Source organism: Mobula birostris, chromosome 22 (genome assembly GCF_030028105.1).
Source record: "Mobula birostris isolate sMobBir1 chromosome 22, sMobBir1.hap1, whole genome shotgun sequence".
Lineage (NCBI taxonomy): Eukaryota > Metazoa > Chordata > Chondrichthyes > Myliobatiformes > Myliobatidae > Mobula > Mobula birostris.
Genome location: NC_092391.1, coordinates 46,501,325 through 46,524,146, shown reverse-complemented (window position 1 = coordinate 46,524,146; position 22,822 = coordinate 46,501,325). Strand labels below are relative to the sequence as shown.

General features: G+C 44.6%; 1 protein-coding gene across 6 annotated transcripts in view; it reads left to right on the top strand.

Moving 5' to 3' along the window:
- Nucleotides 1-22,822, top strand: part of LOC140186406 (discoidin domain-containing receptor 2-like) — a 118,355-nt gene that overhangs the window by 38,939 nt on the left and 56,594 nt on the right. For 3 of the 6 annotated variants that reach the window (XM_072240644.1, XM_072240645.1, XM_072240650.1), the window contains exons 2-3: nt 6,076-6,180; nt 13,515-13,651. In XM_072240644.1, coding sequence (XP_072096745.1) covers nt 13,588-13,651 — 64 coding nt within the window. In that variant the 5' untranslated portion in view covers nt 6,076-6,180; nt 13,515-13,587. Of the gene's footprint in view, nt 1-6,075; nt 6,181-13,007; nt 13,111-13,514; nt 13,652-22,822 lie in introns of those variants that run through there. The other 3 variants (XM_072240647.1, XM_072240649.1, XM_072240648.1) reach the window with 2 other exon arrangements.

Below are 22,822 nucleotides of genomic sequence, written 5' to 3'. Positions count from 1 at the left end.
AATGGTCAGGAGAAATGCATCATATTAACGAGACCAAGCTCATTATGATGGGAATTTCTGAGAATTTCTCGTGTTTCTGTAAAGTGAGAAAGATATATTAAAATTTAATTGGCAACAGATTGATAGATGAAGTATAATTTGGGAACGCGTGAAGGCATCCACTCTGGCAGAAACAATAGAATGTGGGAATGTTGTTGAGCAGGGAGAGACAACAGTTCTCTGCAGTCCGGTGGGATCTCGGAGACCTAGTCTATGAAACACAAAATTGGCAAGCATATACATTGGTGAGGCCATAGCTGGAATATTGTGTTCAGCTTTGATCACCACAGAATACAACAGTCAAGATTGCATAGGAGAAAGTGCAGAAGAGATTCACCAGGATACTGCCCAAGTTGAACCTGGGAAGATTCATGGAACATTCGATTTTTTTTTTAGATATTGGGAATGGAGTTTCAAGGTAAGGAATTGTTTCTATAACTGCCCCAAGTTAATTACAGCAAACAGTTTGTTTTTTTAAAGGTGGAAAATGCCTGTATTGGATCGGGTGGAAAGAAGGCTCTCGGGGTTATTACAAGAAATGTGAAATAAAAACCAAACTTATTGAGAAAACTAACTTGTCAGATCAGGGAGCAGCGGTGGAAAACAAAAACACCTCAGGTGACTTTGATGTACCAATTTAAAAAGTGCCTGACGCCTGTTAGGGCTTGTCTGCCCAGCAGGAGATCACGGAGTGACTTGGAGACAATTCCTTGTGGGCTTCCCTCACCAGGTTTAAAAAGAGCTCAAGGCCTTTTGGAACTTCTCAGCGGGCTGCAATCATAAAGATCTCTCAGGCACTCAGCAGGGGCCAATAAAAAGAAGTGGGTATAAGTAAAGTGGCCATTGTTGTCGTGGCTATTGTTGCAGTAGACAGTGTTAGAGTGGTCAGGCTTGGCTCAACAGGCTAAAGCAAGAACAGGCAGAGGCTAAAAGTTAGAGGTGTAACGTGCATAGGCAGGATGGTAGTGCAACACCAGTCCTGTGCGATGTGGGATTTCAGGGTAGCTTACAGTCTCCCTGTTCACTACATCTGCAGGAGGTGGATCCAACTGCAGCTGCTGACTAACAAGTTCAAGGAGCAGGGTCTGGAGCCTGATGCACTTGGGGCCAGCCAGCAGCCTGAAAACCTCAGCAGAAGGAAAGGGAGTAAGCAGTCAGTGCAGGGTACCTCTGTGGCTATTCCCCTCGGCAATGAGTATATTCTTTTTGAATACTGTGGGGAGGAATGACCTTTTAAGGGACAGCAACAGCAGCCAGGTCAGTGGCATTGTGGCTGGCTCTGAGCCTGAGCAGGGAAGGGTAAAGACAGGCAGAGCAATAGTGGTAGGAGATTCGATGGTTAGGAGGAAGGGCAGGAGATTCTTGGATGTAGTCCATCTAGTCCAGGTGACTTATCTACCTTCAGACCGTTCAGTTTCCCAAGCACCTTCTCCATACTAATAGCAGCTGCACTCACTTCTGCCCCTTGATGCTCTTGAACTTCTGGCATGCTACTAGCGTGTTCCACAGTGAAGACTGATACAAAATACTTACTCAGTTTGCCCGCTATTTCCTTGTCCCCATTACTATCTCTGCAGCATCATCTTCCAGCAGTTCAATGGCTACTCTCGCCTCTCTTTAACTCTTTATATATCTGAAAAAAATTTGGTATTATTTTTGATATTGTTGGCTAGCTTACTTTCACATTTCATGTTTCCCTCCCTTTTGGTTTTTTTAGTTACCTTCTGATAGTTTTTAAAATTTCCCAATCCTTTAACTTCTGACTAATTTTTGCTCTGTTGTACACCCTCCCTTTTGCTTTTATGTTGGCTGTGACTTCCCTTGTCAGCTGCAGTTGCATCATCCTGTCTTCAGAACACTTCACAAACAGGAGAGAATCTGCAGATGCTGGAAATCCAAGCAACCCACACAAAATGCTGACGGACCTCACAGGCCAGGCAGCATCTATGAAAAGAGTATATTTGACATTTTGGGCTGAGCCCGTTCATCGGGACTGGAGAAAAAGGGTCCTTGTTAGTACATAAAGAAACTTCAAGGGTAAGAAGACTCAGATGGGAGTTATTTACAGCACCTTTTCTCTCCAGTACTGACGAAGGGTCTCTGCCCGAAACATTGAATATGCGCTTTTCCATTGATGCTGCCTGGCCTGCTGAGTTTCTCCAGCATTTTGTATATATTGTTAGAATACCACACCTTTGGCATGTATCTGTACTGCATCTTCCAAATTGCTCTCAGAAACTCCCAACCATTGCTGTTCCACTGGCATCCCTGCTAGTGTCCTTTTCCAATCAACTTTGGCCAGCTCCTCTCTCGTGCCTCTGTTATTCCCTTTAACACTGATACATCTGACTTTAGCTTCTCCCTCTCAAATTGCAGGGTGAATTCTATCATATTATAATCACTGATTCTTAAGGGTTCCTTTATCTTCAGCTCTCTATTCGTATCTGGTTCATTAGACAACACCTAATCCAGAATAGCTGATCTCCTAGTGGGCTCAACCTCAAGGTGCTCCAAAATGCCATCTTGGAGGCATTCCACAAATTTTCTCACTTGGGATCCAGCTTCAACTTCATTTTGCCAATCTATCTGCATATTGAAAACGCCATGACTAACATAACGTTGCCTTTTTGATACGTTTTTTCTATCACCTGCTGTAATTTGTAGACCACATCCTGGCCACTGTTGGGAGGCCTGTAAATTACTCCCAATAGGATCTTCTTGCCCTTGCAGTTTCTTAACTTTACCCATATGGATTCTACATCTTCCAATTCTATGTCACCTCTTTCTAAAGGTTGGATTTCATTTTTTTTTGCAGCAGAGCCACTCGTCCTCCTCTGCCTTCCTGCCTGTCTTTTCGATAGATTCTGTATCCTTGGATGTAAGCTCTTAACTACAATTGTCTTTCAGCCATGACTTCGTGATACCCATAATGTCATACCCGCCAGTCTCTAACTGCGCTACAAGATCATCTACCTTATTTCGTATACTGCGTGCATTCAAATATAATAGTCATACTTCATTGATCCAGGGGGAAATTGGTTTTCATTACAGTTGCACCATAAATAATTAAATTAAATAATAATAAAACCATAAATAATTAAGTAATATTATGTAAGTTATGCCAGGAAATAAGTCCAGGACCATCCTATTAGCTCCAGGTGTCTGACCCTCCAAGGGAGGAGTTGTAAAGTTTGATGGCCACAGGCAGGAATGATTTCCTATGACGCTCTGTGTTGCAGCTCGGTGGAATGAGTCTCTGGCTGAATGTACTCCTGTGCCCAACCAGTACATTATGTAGTGGATGGGAGACATTGTCCAAGATGGCATGCAACTTGGACAGCATCCTCTTTTCAGACACCACCGTCAGAGAGTCCAGTTCCATCCCCATAACATCACTGGCCTTACGAATGAGTTTGTTGATTCTGTTGGTGTCTGCTACCCTCAGCCTGCTGCCCCAGCACACAACAGCAAACATGATCGCACTGACCACCACAGACTTGTAGAGCATCCTCAGCATCATCCGACAGATGTTAAAGGACCTCAGTCTCCTCAGGAAATAGAGACGGCTCTGACCCTTCTTGTAGACAGCCTCAGTGTTCTTTGACCAGTCCAGTTTATTGTCAATTCGTATCCCCAGGTATTTGTAATCCTCCACCATGCCCACACTGAGCCCCTGGATGGAAACAGGGGTCACCGGTGCCTTAGCTCTCCTCAGGTCTACCACCAGCTCCTTAGTCTTTTTCACATTAAGCTGCAGATAATTCTGCTCACACCATGTGACAATGTTTCCTACCGTAGCCCTGTACTAACACCGTGAATCCTGTATTTGTTGCCCTTTTCAATTTTGTCATTGGGATGGGTTATACTGCAACCCATCCCACTGACTGCAATTTTGCCCTATCATCTGCCTGTCCTTTCTGACAAACTCATACACTACCTCTGCTTGTAAACCAACATCCCTGTCCTCAGCCCTATCATTCTGGTTCCCATACCACTGCCAAATTAGTTTAAGCCCTCCCCATCAGCTCTAGCAAACCTGCCTGCAAGGATATTGGTCCCTCTCAGGTTCAAGTGTAGCCCCTCCCTTTTGTACCTTTCCCAGAAGAGATCTCAATGATCCATATATCTGAAATCCTGTCCCCTGCATCAGTTCCTCAGCCACGCTTCATCTGCCATCTCATTCTATTCTTGCCCTCATTATTGCGTGGCACGGGTACCAACCCAGAGATTGGTACCCTGGAGGTCCTGTTTTTCAGCCTTCTACCTAGCTCTCTAAATTCTCTCTTTAGGACCTGCTCTCTTTCCTTTCCTATATCATTGGTACCAATATGTACCAAGATGTCTGGCTGCTTACCCTCCTCCTCTAGAATGTCGTGGACATGACCCAAGACGTCCCTGATCCTGGCACTTGGTAGACAACATACCATCCTGGTCTCCTATCGGGTCCAAAGACTCTCCTATGTACTCCTCTGACGATGGAATCTCCTATCACCATTGCATTCCCCCTCTGGCCCTTTCCCTCAGTACCAAAGTCTCAGTTGCTGTGGCTCCCACCGGGATGGTCATTCCCCCCTCCCCCAGCAGTAGTCAAAGTGGTATACTTGTTATGGCCACAGGGATAGTCTGTGGCAGCCGCCTATTTCCCTTCCCTCTCGGGACAGTCACCCTTTCATCTGCCTCCTGCAACCTAGGGGTGACTACCTCCCCGAGAAAAAGTGTACTTGCATTGGAGATGGTCGAGAGGAAGTTCTTAAGAATGATTCTGGGAATGAAAGGGTTAGCATTTGATGGCCCTGTGCCTGTACTGGTTAGATTTTAGAAAAATGTTGGGGGGGGATCTCATTGAAACATATCTAATACTGAAAGGCCGAGATAGAGAAGATGTGAAGAAGATGTTTCACTGAAATGCTGAAAGAAGAGAGGAATGTGTGTATAGTGGTGGGATCTTCTTGGAGCAGAAATTGCAGTGGATGCTCCACTGAATGCAATACCTGGTGGAATACAAGGGGGTGGAACTTATTCTTGCTCTTGCCTGGAGCAGAAGTGCAGGAAATAGATGAGATGCGGTCTAGGGATCTGTATTCTACGGTGGAGAGAAAGCCGTGGTCAAGGAGGAAGTGAGGCACTTCAAAGGAATGTGTCGTCATCGGAGCAAATGTGACAGAGAAACTTGCAGAGTGGAATGGAGTCCTTACAGGAGGCAGGTTGGGAAGAAATATCCAGTCAAGGTACCTATGGGAGCCTGTGGCTTTTAAGGGATGTGCTAGCTATCCTGTCCTCCCAAACGGAGAAAGAGAAATCCAGAAAGGGAAGGGTCAGAGATGGGTCATGTGAAGGTGAGTGCAGAGTGCAAACTAGTTGCAGAAATGATGCTTCAACCAACAAACCAGCTGCCGGTGGGACCTCAGTGGGTTGAGCAGCATCTGTGGGTGGAAAGGAATTGTTGATGAAACCCTGCATCAGGAGCTTGATACAATTTTTAAGATCTGCATGAGTGCAGGAAACATTACCGATGCAGTTGTCAATGTACTAGAAAAAGGTGTGAGGAGTGGGCTTTGATAGGACTGAAATTAATTCCTCAAAAAGACAAGTGTAGCTCAGCTCATATGAATGCCCTTTGTAATACCTTTGATTTCAAAGTAAAATGTATTATCAGCGCACATATGTCACTACTTACAACCCTGAGGTTTAGAGAGAAGTTCCACCAAGTGAATGTGTATGTTGGTGGAGGAAAAGTGTTTCAGAAAGAAGCAGAGGGCTTCAGACTCTCCTGACGCGGGATAGAAATGTATATCATGGTGACCAGGGACATGGAAGCTGCCAAATTTTCAGAGGTGTCGGAAGTGTCATCAAGTGTGTGTATTGGGGGAAAAAGAATCAAATGGAAAATCAAAATCAAGTTATCACTGTTCTAAATGACTTGAAATTTGTTGTTTTGTTGCAGCAGTACAATGCAAAAACAATTACTGTAAGTTATGTAATAAAATAATGCAGAAAAAGGGAATAATAATGGATTGTTCAAAAATCTGATTGTAGATGGGAAAAAGCTGTTCCTAAATTGTCGACTGTGGACCCTTAAGGCTGATTTATACTTGTGCGTTAACTCGACGCGGTAACCTACGCAAGTGACCTATGCGCATTGTAAGTATTTATATTTGTGCGTACTAGCTTAAGTAAGTGGGCTACGCCGTTGTGAGCATTTATACTTGTGCGTTGGTGTGTCTGCTTCGCTCTGCAATTCACCGCCAAAACACTAGTTGGCGGTGGGATTTCTATGCTGCTGTGTTGAGTTTCTTCGTGTTGAAGCTCAACACGAAGAAACTCAAACTTCAAACAATGGTGACTGAAACTGAAGGAGGGTGAATTTTCTGTGCTTGTCCGGCCACTGAGAGACATGGACGAGGAAATGCATTTCAAATATTTTCGAATGTCGGCAGGTAGATTTGACGATTTGGTTCATTGTCTCCAACCATTTCTTTCGCATTAGTGTACGCACAGTATACTCAGGGACTGGCAGTCACCATTCGAGTTTTAGCTTCAGGTGGAAGTCAGCAGGCTGTAGCAGCCAGCTACAAACTGGCGTCAAGCACAGGGTCCTCCATAATTTCGGAGGTCTGTGAAGCTTTATGGAAAGCACTGCAGCCAGAGTTCCTTCCTTGCCCTTCAGTCGCCCAATGGGAAGCTCTTGCAGCGTAGGAAGAAATGCGATGCTACCAAACAGACCAATCACAGTTGTTGCGGTCTGCATCACCGTGATGTGTAGTTACATTTTTGGGGAGGTGCAGGCTACGGCGTAGGGTACAGCGTAGGATACGCGACTACGCCGTACCTATGACGTCGATTTGATGCACAAGTATAAATTGACCTTTAGGCTCCGTGCCTCTTTCCCAATTGTGATATGTCCTGGAGGGTGAGGGTCCTCAGAGATGGATATAGCCTTCTTGAGGCACCACTCTTTGAAAATGCCCTCGATGGCAGGGAAAGAAATCCCCTGTGATGGAGCTGGCTGATTCTATAAACCTTCTGCAGCCTCTTGCAACCCTGTGCTTTGGAGGTTCCATGCCAGGCTCTGATGCAACTGGTCAGAGTGCTCTCCACCGTACATCTGTAGACATTTGTAACAGTTAGTATAGGATAGAAAGAAAGAAGTTTAGTGAGGCAGAAATGGGGTGAAACAATTGGTTTGCTCACACAGTCCTTGTGGATCTGGAGCAGAAGATAAAAGAGGTCTCTGCATGGCTGGGAAACTAAAATGTTGGAAGCTGTGGAAGGAAGAATTCCTGAACAAGTAAGTTCTTCAATTGTGTAGAAGGCAATGTTCTCATGTTCGGTGGTGGAGCTTTGGTCCAGAGGAAGATATGTGGAGGTGACATTTGGCCTCTGTGAGGCAGTGGCCAGTTTGGCAGACTACAACAGCACACCATTATCAGCCAGTTTGATACTAATGTTAATTTCATCAGTTTTGCCTCCAGCTTTCCCCCACCTTTAAATTCACTTGGTCCATTGCTGACACCTCTCTCCCTTTACTCGATCTCTCTGTCTCCATTTCTCGAGTTAGAAAGTTATCTTTGATTGTTATCTACTGATACCGTTTATAAACCTACTGACTCTCACAGTTATCTTGACTACTTCTTCCCACCCTGTCACTTGTAAAAATGCCATTCTCAAATTCAGAATCAGGTTTAATATCACTGGCATATGTTATGAAATTTGTTAGCTTTACGGTAGCAGTACAATGAAATACGTGACAAAAAAAAAGAGAAAAAAACTGAATTGTAGTAAGTATATACGTGTCTATGAAATAGTCAAATACGTAGTGCAATAGAAACAGAAATAAAAAGTAGTGAGGTAGTGTTCATGGGTTCAACGTCCATTTAGAAATCAGATGGCAGAGGGAAAAAGTTGTTCCTGGATCACTGAGTGTGTGCCTTCAGGCTTCTGTGCCTCTTTCCTGATAGTAACAATGAGAAGAGTGCATGTCCTGGGTGGTGGTGGTCCTTAATAATGGATGCCCCTTCCTAAGGCACCGCACCTTGAAGATGTATTGCAGGGGTCCCCAACCATTTTTGCACCGCGGACCGGTTTAATATTGACAATATTCTTGTGGACCGGCTGACTGGAGCGGGGGGGTGGTTGTTTAAGTAGGGTTAAACTCACCTCAACTTGTCTTTTACAGTTGAGGTTGCCAACTTTCTCACTCCCAAATAAGGGACAAAAGTAGCAGTCAAATCCCGGGACACTTGTGTTTACCCCAAAAAGACTACCATGACCATGAAGCCTTGCACGGGCACCTGTGTGCGCATGCGCGTACGTGCCGATTTTTTAACACAAATCAGTTTTGGCTTAATCTTCCCGACTATACTGTACATACATTACTTCTACGTTATATAGGCCGTGTACTTATCATATCATTCCTGCTTTTACTATATGTTAGTGTTATTTTAAGTTTTATGTGTTATTTCATACAATTTGGTAGGTTATTTTTTGAGTCTGGGAGTGTTCAAAAATTTTTCTCACATAAATTAATAGTAATTGCTTCTTGGCTTTACGCCATTTCAGCACGAAAGGTTTTATAGGAACATTCTACCTTAACGGGGGAGATACGGGACAAGGGCGGTCCCGTATGGGACAAACCAATTTAGCCCAATATACGGGATGTCCCGGCAAATACGGGACAGTTGGCAACCCTATGTTCAAGTTCAACAGTGCGTGACAGGGAATGAGGAAAGGTGCAGCTGACTCATATCGTTTCCTCGCGGCCCGATACTGGTCCGCAGCCCGGTGGTTGGGGACCGCTGATATATTGGACGCTACAGAGACAAAGATGACAGAGCTGCAAACAACAGGAATTCTGCAGATGCTGGAAATTCAAGCAACACACATAAAAGTTGCTGGTGAACGCAGCAGGCCAGGCAGCATCTCTAGGAAGAGGTGCAGTCGACGTTTCAGGCCGAGACCCTTCGTCAGGACTGCACCTCTTCCTAGAGATACTGCCTGGCCTGCTGCGTTCACCAGCAACTTTTATGACAGAGCTGACTAATTTTGTAAGTCTCTGCAACTCACTTTGATCTTGAGCAGTAGCCCCCCCACGACCCAAACCAGGTGGTGATGCAGCCAGTCAGAATGTTCTCCACGTTACATTTGTAGCAGTTTGTAGAAATTTGTAGAAGTTTTCCACTTTCTCAGTTCCTTCATCTCTTCACATCTGTTTCCAAGATGAGGTTTTCCTTTCCAGAACATCAGAAGTGTCCTCCTCCTTTAAAGAACAGTCTTTCCCTTCATTTGCCATTGATGCTGCCTTCACCTGCATCTCTTCCATTTCCCTGACATCTGCCCTTACCCCACCTTCCCACTGCCTTAATGGAGTTAGAATTCCTCTTGTCCTACCTACCATTCCATGAGTCTCTGCATCCAGCACATTATGTCCCTCAACTTCCGCCAGCTTCAATGGGATCTTACCACCAAACACATCTTTACCCCTCTTCACTCTTCGCTTTCCACAGGGTTCACTCTCTCCATGATTTCCTTGTCCATTCATTCCTCCCCACTGATATACCTCCTGGCATTTATCCCTGCAGAAACAGTTCTTCCAGGTGAGGCAACACTATACTTGCAAAGTCTTTCAGGGTTATCTCCTGTATCCGGTACACCTGGTGTAGCCTCCTCTACGTCAGTGAGACCTGATGCAGATTGGGTGACTGATTTGTCGATGACCTTTGCTCCATCCAGAACAAGCATGATTTTCCAGTGGCCATCCATTTTAGTTCCACTGCCCATTCCCATTCTGACATGTCGGCCCATGGCCTCCTCTACTGCTACGATGAGCCACTCACAGCCTGGAGGAGCAACACCATCTGGGTAGCCTCCAACCTGACAGTATGAACATCAATTTCTCTAATTTACATTAATTTCTCTCCCCCCCCCTCTCCTTTTCCATTCCCCTTTCTGGCTCCCCTCTTACCCCTTCTCTTCTCCTCACCTGCCTATCACCTCTCTCAGATTCCCTTCCTCCTTCCCTTTCTCCAATGGTCCACTCTCTTCTCCTATCACATTCCTTCTTCTTCAGCCCTTTACCTTTTCCACCTATCACCTCTCAGCTTTTCATTTCATCCTCCCCTCCCCAATTAGCTTGGCTTCACCTATTGCCTTCTAGCTTGGACCCCCGCCTTCTTATTCCAGCTTCTTCCCCCTTCCTTTCTGATGAAGGGTTTCAGTCCAAAGCATCAACTGTTTATCACTTCCATAGATGCTGCCTGACCTGCTGAGTTTCTTTAACATTTTGTGTCTAGTGCATGTGCAGAGCTGGGCTGAGGAGTGGCAGATGAAGTTCTGTCTGGGAAAGTATGAGGTGATATACTTTTGGGGGTTGAACTTGAAGGCAGAATGCAAAATTTATGGCAGGATTGCGTCCTTTTATTTCAAATGTGGTCCTGTAACTGTTGGAGCCTGCGATCTGCATTCTGGCGGTGTGTTTTCGGACCGTTTGAGGGATCTGGCGCTTTGCTGTCTCTGAAAGGGTTCCATAAGGCTGCAAGCAAAGCCCAGAAGCCTGGAGATGGTGCGGGGCCATGATCAACTCCATTTCTCACCAATCTCGCCACTGGAAGCACCGAGGAAAATTGAAATCATCAAACCCAGCAAGGTTTCAGCGCCATACACCAGCCTCTCGCTTACTGCTGCTGGAGGGAGTTGGCCGCATGTGATGGTCTCTCTCTCGCGCACTGCTCCTGATGGAAATTCCTTGCGTTTAAATTATCTCTCCCCACCTCTCCCCCTCTCCCCTCCTCCCTCCCCCCTCTCCCCCTCTCCCCCTCTCCCCCCCTCTCCCCCTCTCCCACTCCTCCTCTCCCCCTCTCCTCTCTCTCTCTCTCTCTTCCCCCCTTCCCCCTACAATGTTATTATGTGTTTCCAGTTTTTCTGGTCACTTCTTTTATTTTTATTGCTAGTTTGGTGATTGTGAATTAGGACGGCCTTTAGATAAAGGAACACCGAGCTGAACTCAAATATGTGTTTTGATTATGTTATATTCTGTGTTTTTACACTTTTTTTGTTGCCATTTCTGTGTTTTTTTTCACATGGGGGAAAGGGGGTTGAGGTTCCATGGTTCTTGTTTCGTGGCTGACTGTGGGGGAAAACTAACCAGTGTTGTATGTTGCATAAATACTTTGAATACAAATGTGCTTTCAATTCCTTGTTTCTTAGCAGTGTGGAGGAACAGAGAGATGTCGGGGTCCAAGTCCATAGATTTCTCAAAGTTTCTACGCAAGTTGATAGGGTGGTTAAGAAGGTAAATTGTGTGTTGAACTTCATTCGGTGAGTTCAAGAACAGTGAGGTAATGTGCAGTTCTATAAACTCTGGTTAGACTACACTTAGATCATTTTATTCAGTTCTGGTCACCTCATTATAGAAAAGATGTGGAAGCTTTAGAGAGGGTGCAAAGGAGATTTGCCAGGATGCTGCCTGGATTAGACTTATTTTGTAAGGAAAGCTGAGGAAGCTGGAGCTTTCATCCTCCTCTGCTCAAAGAGGAGAGATGATGTGATAGAGGTGTATAAGCTAACAAACAGCATAGCTAGAGTGTTCAACTAGTGTCTTTTTTCCAAGGTAGTACAAGAGGTCCTACTTTTAAAGTGATTGGAGGAAAGTGTGGAGGGATGTCAAAGGTAATTTCCTTTTGCACGGAGAGTGGAACAGACTGGCAGGGGTGGTGGCAGAGGCAGATACATTAGGAACATTTAAGAAACTCATGAAAGAAAAATGAAGGGCTTTGTCAGAGGGAAAGGTTAGATTGATCTTGGAGTAGGTTAAAAGGTCAGCACAAGACAATGGGCCAAAGAGCCTGCACTGTGACTGTGCTGTACTGTTCTATGTTCCCTGAATGAGAAATGGTTAATGGTCCCTGTCTGGGACCCTTCATTGGAACTGAGAAAAGGAGCAGGCCAGTCGAGGTGGTGGGGAAGGGCAGCGGGCAGACCAAGAGAGATTTCTCTGGAACAGTGAAACACTGTGGCAGTTCAGCAGCAGGTAAAATCCGATTAAGCACACTGGGCTTTCTCTGTGAAATGAAGAAAGGTTGAGCATGTTGACATTGGAGTGGATCTAATTTCAAACTACATGATCCAGCAGGGATTTGGGCAGGATGGATCCTTGTGGGAACTGGTGGAGGTCATATGTTCAGAATAAGGGGCAACCCGCTTTAGATGCTTGAGGAGGAATTGTTTCTGTGAAAAGGAATCTTCCGATTTTTTTAAAAATCCCATTGAAGTTTTGGAGGGTGAATAATTGAATCTGTTAAGGCCAAAATAGCAAATGAAGGTTGTGGAGACCAAGCAGGGAGAGGCAACTGAGGCCAAGGTCTGGTCACCAGATGTTACTAAATGGCTGTGCAGGCTTGATGGGCCAAATGGCCCACTCTTCCTCCTATTCCTTCTATTCTTGCATTCATTTAGCATGCATTATTTTCTTCCACACAATCCTTCACCAAATGACCATTCATGACCATTAAACAGAGTACTGATACTCTGGAGTGGGGGGGGAGGGGGGGAAGAGGGGGGGTGAAGAATGACGTCCCTGTGTTGAAACATAATGAGATGGGTGGCAGACTTTGTTCAACTTCTGCGTTGTGTTTACATTCCATTAAATCTGAGAAGGTCTAATTGTCTTGTGACTTTGTGACTCAACAGCTGAAATGCCTAAAACAGTCTGTGCATTTATGTGGAAGGAGACATTGGGGTTAACAGATTATTTAATTGCAAACCAAAGTATTGCCTGCTGACTTCATCCCAATGTGTAAGCCAAGATCTAGTCACTCTCTTTCGTATTTGTTCAGGATTCATTGTGTAAAGTGCAGCTTAGCCCTGTCTATCTGTTCTGATTTCTGCTCTTCAGCGCAGATGGGACGAATTGCATTTTCTTACATGAGCTGACCAATACCATCAAACTGGTCACGACCTTTTAGTTTGAGAGTGTTTTGGCCGAGAGAGAACGTGAAAGAGATGTTATGGAGGAATTTGTGGAGTGCTGCCAAGTCCATGCATGCACAGTGTTGACCAGAGTTATTACATCCATTGGTGAGTCAGGGGAGACTCGGGGCCTGGGCAACATAAACATCAACAGGATAAAAACAGAGCTTGTTATTGTATAGCTCCCTGGACGCAGACTCAAAGGCACCCTCGGGCTTCTTACTCTCCGTTGATCTTCCCGGCAATTAGTCCTTTCATTCCTTGCTATCTTATCCTGTCTGTTCCCTTTCTGATGCTTCAACAGATTGTTCCCAATTTTCTTTTTATTTTCTCACTAATGCCTCAAAACCCTCTTTCTATCTTTCTGGCGTTACTAGTGGCATTCCTAATTCATGATTAATCTCTGTGATCTGTTCCTGCGGATTAGTCCATTGTTCATGTCGCCAGTGAAGATTGCATGGTTTATGTTGTCGGTGATTCCAATGTTTATTTTATTTATTTTTCTTTTTCAGAGATGTAAACCTCCTTTGTAAGAACCTCCTTTGCTGCAAAGCCAACTCTCCGAGCAGTGCCTTCCTAACCAGAATGCTTTGGTGCTTCCTATTGATACTTCATTACCTGGGGAATTCCAAAGCTCAAGTCAATCCTGGTAAGAAATTGTTGGGTCCATAATTTTCATTCAATTGATTTGAGGGATTTATTTAACAAAGATTTATTTAACTGGTAACCTAGCAAGCAACTTAACTGGGCAGTCCTCTCCCTAGTCAGTGCCTGGTAGCAGCTGGGGGGGTCCTAAAGTGATGCTTAATTCATAAGACACAGGAGCATAATTCGGCCATTCAGACAGTCAAGTCTGTTGTGCCATTCAATCGCTCACACCCATTCCCCTGCCTTCTCCCCATAACATTTTACTCTCTTACTAATCAAGACCCCATCAAACTAAATATACCCAATGACTTGGCCGCCATGGCCGTCTGTGGCATTGAATTCCACAGATTTATTACTCACTGACTAAATAAATTCCTCGTCATCTCTGTTATAAAGGGATATACTTTTATTCTGGAGTTGTTCCCTCTGGTCCTAGACTCTCCCACTACTGGAAACATTAATCTCCAATGTAACCCAGTTACTGACCTATAAACATTGATTAGTCTGTTGGGAATCTTTCTCCTGTTGTACTTCTTGCTAGCAATTGTGGTCTCTGGTAACATAAAGTCAGAATTAGATTTATTATTACTGACATATGATGTGAAATGTGTTGTTTTGCAGCAGCATATAGTGCAAAAACATAAAAAAATTATAAATTGTAAAAATATTTAGTGCAAAAGAAGAGTAACAAGATACTCCGACAACAAGGGTCCATGGACCATGCAGAAATCAGATGGCAGATGGGAAAAAGCTGTTCCTAAATCACTGAGTGCAGGTCTTCAGACTCCTGTACCTTCTCCCCAATGGTTGTAACTAGAAGAAGTCGGGTCAGAGCAGCAGAGAAGGGAGAGGAGAGTTGCAAGACTTTTAGAAAAAAGAAGCAATTGCAGCTTTCTGAAATTAATTTAGGGAATGTGGGCTGTTATTTATTGGTCAGCTGTAGAGCTCAGAGAAAATGGTGAGCTCTGTGAGCCACAACTGAAAGAATCGCTGGGCAATATCACTGAGCAGTCAACATAGTTCTGAGGGACTGCAGTCACAGAATCAAAGTAATTTACAGCTTGGGCGAAGGCCCATGGCATAGATGCCAGCTAAGGAAACTATTTTGGCAAATCACATTTCCCTGTTTCTGTTGGTTAGTGCACTTCAAGATTTTTTTTAGTTGTAACATGGGTATCTGCTACACAATTCAGACAGTGAATTTCAGACCTTTGCTGTTGTGAGTGAAAAGATTGTTTATCATCTCCGCTTCTGCCATCCTCCCAATTACTCTGAGTCCTTGTCAGTCGAGGGACTGAACTGATATAAAAGGGGGCTTTTTCTCTGAAGAATGCTAATGAACCTGTTAGATATTTTTCCAGTGATATCTAGGTTATGGGTAAACTTTTCCAAAATTGTCCAAAAGATTGAGAAAGTTGCATCAGCACATACTGAGTTGCTATGATCTATTACGCTAATTTTAAGATAATTGCAATGACCAAAAGGCCAGCACTCGAACAGGGAACAGACCACATTAATTAATCGCCATGATAACTGTTCACTGATTGAGGTCCTTCAGGAAAGTTCTTGGTGCATAGCTATTGTTCAAATATACTCCCAATCATATTTTTACAAATAAAACTTCAAGCCACAACCAGCTGAGATTGAATTCCTTCTCTGAAATAGATGTTTACAAGACTGCTATGGCTTCATGGTTGTCATCATTAATGCTGGTTGATTTACTTAATGGAATTTTGCAGTTGCTGTGGTGGGATTTGAAGCCATGTCTCTGGGTCATTTGTCCAAACCTCTGGATGATTTCTGAATAATTATGCTTACAGAACTCTTAAACATTAAAATTGAGTTATACAAAGTGAGTGGATCAGGTAGTTGTGGTAAAGAATATTAATTTCTTGAAATAAAATTATTTTCAGCTGTATCCGTAAACTGCACTAAATTGCTTCCCTGAAATATATTGATACAGTTTATGTGTGGATTAACACTAGCTCCCAGTGTTAAACCTAATGTATAATATTTTTTCATTTCAGTCTATCAGAAAAAAGAAGACAATTAGTCTCCCACATTTGTTCTGCTGTTCAAAATGTGTTTGTGTCTGATCTATGAACTAATTGTACATAATCTGTCCATGTCTCATATCATCTTGTATCTTTGGTTAACAAAAATCTATCAATCAGATTTAAAATTAACATTGAACACGAGCAAAAACGTCAGGTATGGAGAGTTCCAAGTTCCTCCTGCCTTTCTCTGTAGGTATTGCTGTTGAACGGTAAGGGAATGATTAGAATCTTTATTCAGTGGTTCATTGCATGGTGGTTGTGTGGTGTGAGTTTTACATTTCAGGCCGTGGGAGTCTATTAACCAGATTTGCTTCTGTTTCATTACCTGAAGAATTGTGACTCTTCAAACATCAGCAAAAATCCACGTTCTTCATCAGTTGATTAAAGGAAGGTCTTTCATTGATGAAGCAGCTGAAGGTGGTTGGACAGAACACTGTCCTGTGATGTGGTGGAACTGGAGTGATGTCCTCCAATAACTACAAGCTACTTCCTTGTGCAAGGTGTAACTTGAGCCTATGAAGAATTCTATCTTGTCTCTGACTTCTTTGCCTCCAAAGGCAATCTGGTCTTTGGAACTTGGTACTTTGCTTGGACCACGTTTGAACCAAGAATGTTTAGCTGAGTGAGTCAGGGCAAAACCCAAGTTCGTTGTCATGAATTGTAAAGAGTATGAGGCTCTACATGGATCCATGTAGCACACCAACCATTACATCTTATTAACATGAAAAACCCATTCATGCCTGCTCTGTTAACTAGCCAATCTTTTGTATGCAGCAGCATGTTACCTCTTGCACCATGACCTTCAATTTGACAGATTATTGTTAGGTGTATGCTGTTGAATTGAACTGGTGAAAGGTGAAATGTTTAAGGGGGAACATGAGGGAGAACTTCTTCATTCGGACGGCGGTGAGTGTGGAACGAGCTCCCATCAACATTTAAGAGAAATGTGGGTGGGTACATGGATGGGAGGGGTATGGAGGGCTAAAGAATGGGTGCAGGTTGATGGGACTAGGCAGGTTAATGTTCAGCACAGATTAGATGGGCTGAAAGGCTTCTGTGCTGTAGTGTTCTATTTTCTCTATTACTCTATGCCTTGAAAGTTTCATTGCTTTGTAATAGTTTGATGGGGTGGTAATTGGCCATATTGGATTTGGCCAGATGTATCCAAGCTGTTTTCCTCATTACTGGCAAATTGCCAGTGATGTGACTCTGCTAAAAGTGCTTAGACACAAGCCAGCTGGTTCCAGAGCACAAACTTTCAGCACTTCAGCTGAATGTCTCGGATTCATCTCATGTTCTCAGCCATGTCGTGTCACTTGGGATAAATCAGACTGGTTACAGACTGACTTCTGCCAGGGTGACCTGAGGAGAATGCTGAGTTATTCAGCCGCACAGCACTTATGAATGGACACACTTGCATATTTCTGGGCCTCATCATTTGTGGTTAGGTGTTTAGCTTGACCATTATTGAAGCTGGGATTCTCAACAAGTCCCTGTTGCCGAGAGATATTGGATACAGCAGACTGATGGAGTTTTGATCGAATCTATTGACTGTGGAATTGCTTAACTTTGTCGATTTCTTGCTGAATTCTCCATTGAGGTTATATATTGCAGCTTCAAGAATTGCCACTTCATTTTCAGGTACGTCTAGTGCAACTCCCAGTGTTCAAGTTCATGTTAGTCATTCAACCGTACACAGGAATACAGTCAAACGAAACAGCGTTCCTCTGTGGCCAAGATGCAATACACAACACCAGCAGTCATATGCAGCACCTGGCACGTATAATTATAATAGCAAAAAAACACAGTTTAAAAAGTATATGAAATAATTATATTAAAGCTCAAGTCACTGAGTGTCATGGCCTGTAGATTGCTGATGCATGGATGTTGTCCTTAAGCAAGAACACCCCCCCTCACAAGTGCAACTGTAGAAGAGCGCGATCCATCTTGTCTTCCTGGGAGCAAGTACTGGAGAGCAGCAACCACAGGAAGGGTCAGCCCCCTGACCTAGTAAAGAATCCAGCAGCACACAGCCAGCTCCAGCGTCTGCTTCAGCGGTGACCGCAACAGGCGACATGAAGGCATGAGGCCGTGCCCACGCAACAACCAAAGCAATGCGGCTCCCCCGCCGTCGATCATTCCAATGAGCCAGCGACTCGGACTCGCAGTATTCTATGTTACCAATTTCCCACAGGGCCTTGCAATCACAAGAAGGATGTCCAAGCCAAACATTTCCACTGTTTGTTGGATCATGCACCTCCTGTGTGGCTGAAGCAGGCTGCAACCCGGTGCACAAAAAGTCCAGCTCCATTGCTATCCACCAACTCACTAGTGGGGTAGACCTGTCATATTTAATGCTCTTAAACATCCAGCAAAGCCCTGCAATTGTAAACAAGACATAAAGAACGAACAATTGCGCCCTTGTTTGGGCCCGGAGAGGCCACTGCATCCAAGTGCACTACCATCTTACCAATTACTTAGAGTCATAGAGCACTGCAGCACCAAACAGGCCTTTTGGCCCATCTAGTCTGTGCCGAGTTGTTATTCTACCTAGTCCCATCAACCTGCACCTGGATAGCCCTCCACATCACTCCCATCCATGTATATATCTAAAGTTCTCTTAAATGCTGAAATTGAACCCATATCCACCACTTCAGTTACCAGCTCGCTCCACACTCTAACCACCTTCTGAAGGAAGAAGCTCCCCTTCTTGTTTCCCTTAAATATTTCACCTTTCGTCCTTAGCCCATGACCTCTAGTTCTAGTCTCACACAACCTCAGTGGAAAAAGTCTGTTTGCATTTGCTCTTCACTTCTTTTGTTCGGCCAGGGTTTCTTCTTACCTTGACAGTGATAAGATTATAGCCATAGATTTCTGCTGCTGGTAATGTCCCACAGCAGCTCTTGAATGCGGCACTTACCTGCACCCACTTCAGTGTTGTGGACACGCTTACTAGTGCAGTCATAGCCAGATCTTGCAGCAATAAGGAAACTGTTAAGCATAAGTTCTTATCGGCTTACCTGTCCTCAAGTGGGCCCAATCTGGCTATTGCTTCCTTCAGGATCTTCACGCTCTTGGCACCGTCAAGCTATGCTTGGTGATGGGCGTTAAGATACTCCCCTACCCGTGGAGTATATTCTGTGCCCTTCCATGTGTGAATTAGGACATGGTGTAAACTGCTCAGGCTCTGGAATCTGCTTCATCTTTCAATAAAGTCATGGCTAATCCAATTGCAAACTCAGCTCTAAATCACTTTCTGACTATCTACCTTCAGCAACCTTTCACCTTGCCCATCCCCACTTACTTATCAGGCACCTGTCTGCCTCTGCCTTAAATATGGTCAAATATTCAAATACGGTGCTTTCACCTGTCTTTGGGACAAGCATTCCAAAGATACCCGACTCTGAAAGAAAACATTTGCCTCACCTCAACCTTGTTTTTAAACAGTGACCTTGACTCCTAGAAGAAACATTTTCTCCACACCCACTCTGACAAGACCTCTTTAAATCCACTCTCACTGTTCTAAAGTCCAGCAATTACTATAGCTGAAAGATAACTTCCTTACTTATGTTTTCAGTTACTCCTGCAATAAATGTAAATGTTCCCAGTATGGGTCCCTCTTCACCTTGGAACTCTATAGTGTTACTATCTACAGAAAGTATTTATTGATATTTTTCCTGCCAATATACACACTTCATATTTTCCCAAGCTGTGCACCATATGAATCAGAATCGGGTTTAATAACATTTGCATGTGTCATGAAATTTGTTAATATGCGGTAGCAGTACATTACAATACATAATAATAACTGTAAATTATGGTAAGAAGTATAAATTAAGTAAGTAGTGCAAAAAAAGTGGTGGGATAGTCCTCATGGGTTCAATGTCCATTCAGAAATCTGGTGACAGAGGGGAAGAACAGGTTCCTGAATCATTTGCAAACACAAGGAATTCTGCAGATGCTGGAAATTCAAGCAACACACATAAAAGTTGCTGGTGAACACAGCAGGCCAGGCAGCATCTTTAAGAAGAGGTACAGTCGACGTTTCAGGCCGAGACCCTTTGTCAGGACTAACTGAAGGAAGAGCTAGTAAGAAATTTGAAAGTTGGAGGGGGAGGGGGAGATCCGAAATGATAGGAGAAGACAGGAGGGGGAGGGATGGAGCCAAGAGCTGGACGGGTGATTAGCAAAAGGGATATGAGAGGATCATGGGACAGGAGGCCCAGGGAGAAAGAAAAGGGGGAGGGGGGGAAAACCCAGAGGATAGGCAAGGGGTATAGTGAGAGAGACAGAGAGAGAAAAAGAATGTGTGTATATAAATAAATAACGGATAGGGTACGAGGGAGAGGTGGGGCATTAGCGGTAGTTTGAGAAGTCAATGTTCATGCCATCAGGTTGGAGGCTACCCAGACAGAATATAAGGTGTTGTTCCTCCAACCTGAGTGTGGCTTCATCTTTACAGTAGAGGAGGCCATGGATGGACATATCAGAATGGGAATGGGACGTGGAATTAAAATGTGTGGCCACTGGGAGATCCTACTTTCTCTGGAGGACAGAGCGTAGGTGTTCAGCAAAACGATCTCCGAGCACCGGACGCAGTGTATCACCCCAGCCAACTCACAGGTGAAGTGTCACCTCACCTGGAAGGACTGTCTGGGGCCCTGACTGGTCGTTTGAGTGTGTGCCTTCAGGCTTCTGTACCTCCTCCCTGATAGTAGCAATAAGAAGAGGGCATGTCCTGGGTGATGAGGGTGCTTAATGATGGATCACAAGATCACAAGATCACAAGACAAAGGAGCAGAAGGATGCTGCTGTTTTGATTCATTGCTCTTTGAAGATGTCCTGGATACTGGGGAGGCTAGTACCCATGATGGAGCTGACTGAGTTCACAATTTTCTGCAGCTTATTCCAATACTGTGCAATGCTCTGCCCCCCACCATACCAGACAGTGATGCAGCCATTTAGAATGCTCTCCACAGTACATCTGTAGAAATTTGTGAGTGTCTTTGGTGACATACCAAATCTCCTCAATCTCCTAATGAAATACAGCCGCTGTCGTGCCTCCTTTGTAACTGCATCAATATGTTGGGCCCAGGATAGACCCTCAGAGATGTCGACACCCAGGACCTTGAAATTGCTCACTTGAAGATGCAAGCTCCTTGTCCACACACTCATTTTATCTATATCCCTTTGTAGTCTCCTTCTGTCCTATCACAAACTCTTCCGCTTGTCTATGCATTTCAGTATATTTTGCAGTTATAGCTTCAGTACCTTCATCCAAGTTATTAACATTAAAAATAAGGAGTTGAGGTTCTGACACTGATCCCTGTGGCACATCACCTACTGCAGTTTACTAACTTGGAAAACCCATTCATGCCTACGCTCTGTTAACCAGACAATCTTTTGTATATAGCAATATTTTACCTCTTACACCATCAGCTTTTATTTTGCACGATAGTCTTTGATGCAACACCTTACGAAATGCCTTCTGGAAAACTAAGTATAATACATCAGGTAAAATGCCATGTCAGTAGCTTTTTGTAGCAGCAGCATTTGAGTTCCAGTTTGGTCGCTGGCCGCTTGACCATAGTTTTCGGTCGGGCGCCGGATGCTCAGAGAGATTCGGCGGGGGGTGAGCGCCCGGCGCTCGGCCGGGGGCTGGGGTGGAGTAGTCAGCGACTTAGCCGACTCCCCCACCGGACTTAGTCTGGTGAGGAGGGTGTGAGGACACCCAGCAGGACTGAAAAAAACAAGACCTGACAAAGGGTGGATGAGCTCCTTGTGAGCCAACGGCCATCTTCCATGGAAGAGATTAAAGCCTCACCACGTACCTACGAATGGTATGCTATGCACTTAGTTAGAAGAGACATGATGAACTTGGGCGCTGCACCGTGTGCCTGGACCTGCCCAAGGCCTCCGCCTAAGGAAGGGCCGAGCTCGAAGAAGCGACCGCGGCTGGAGGCCGACATGGCCTCGGGCTTGATTTCAGCGGGGGCAGCGGTGGGCAGTGCCAAGGCGAAGGAGGGGCTGTGCTGGGTGCTGTCGCAAGATCGAAGAAGATGGAGGTGCATAGCCGCCAACCCCGGATTGGGGATGGCACCCACTGACTGACTGGCACCATTTGAAACATTGGCTGCTCCCACAGTTGGTGCACTGTGACTCTGGCCTAAACCAGGTAAACCAAATGCTGCAGCATCCATCTAGAGTCTTTCAACACCACCTTCTGAATCCATGCCCTTTCCTACCAAGAGGAACAGAGGGATAGGGAACACTGCCTTTTTCCTGCGTGGATTTGACCTGGAATCACTGCTAAGTGATAAAGGGTATGAGAGCGCCAAGGAGTTCCAGGAATAGATGACATGAGCCCTACTGCCAACCATGCACACCAGCACCATATCTGCACCACCCATTACATTCATCAGACACCTTTGCCAGCCATCATCTACCAGAAGCAACATATTCACCTGATCCCAAGGCTTTCTGGCTGCAAACTCCATGTTTAGCTGAGTGCTCCGGAGAATCTACCTAAGATCTGGAAAAGGTTCCAAGGGATTCTAGTGCCTGTCAGGTCGTGATGTGGAAATCTGGTCTGTTCTTTTGCTACCTTGTCAAAAGCATGCTGTCTGACAAGTCTATGAGAGTAGCTTCTATCTGAGGCTGCAGCTGTCAAGCCAGACTTGCCAGGACCTCCTTGGGAGTAATTAAGGCTGGACATTAAATGCTGCCCTTATTTTTGGACAGCAATGGGACAGCTTCTTTCTACAAGCCATTAGACTTAGAAATCCACATGTCTGCACATTGCGGCAGAGTCATAACGCAAAGATTTTTACTCCCTCGCACGTGGGATGGATGTACGATTTAAATAAATGCAAATTGATATCCACTCAAGTAATGATGAAAGTTATAGTTTGGTATAATTTCCTGACAACAGATGTGTGGCTGACTGGTTCCCTCTCCTATCCTTATCAGAGAGCTCAGGATTACCAGTCAAATAAGATAAACAAGGTCGAAACTATTGAAATGATGTGGACTGCACTGCCTGTTAATGTCCAATTGGATGGGTCTTCCCATCTGGAAATTGGCATTGTCAATATGTACCAAATAATCCCTGCTAT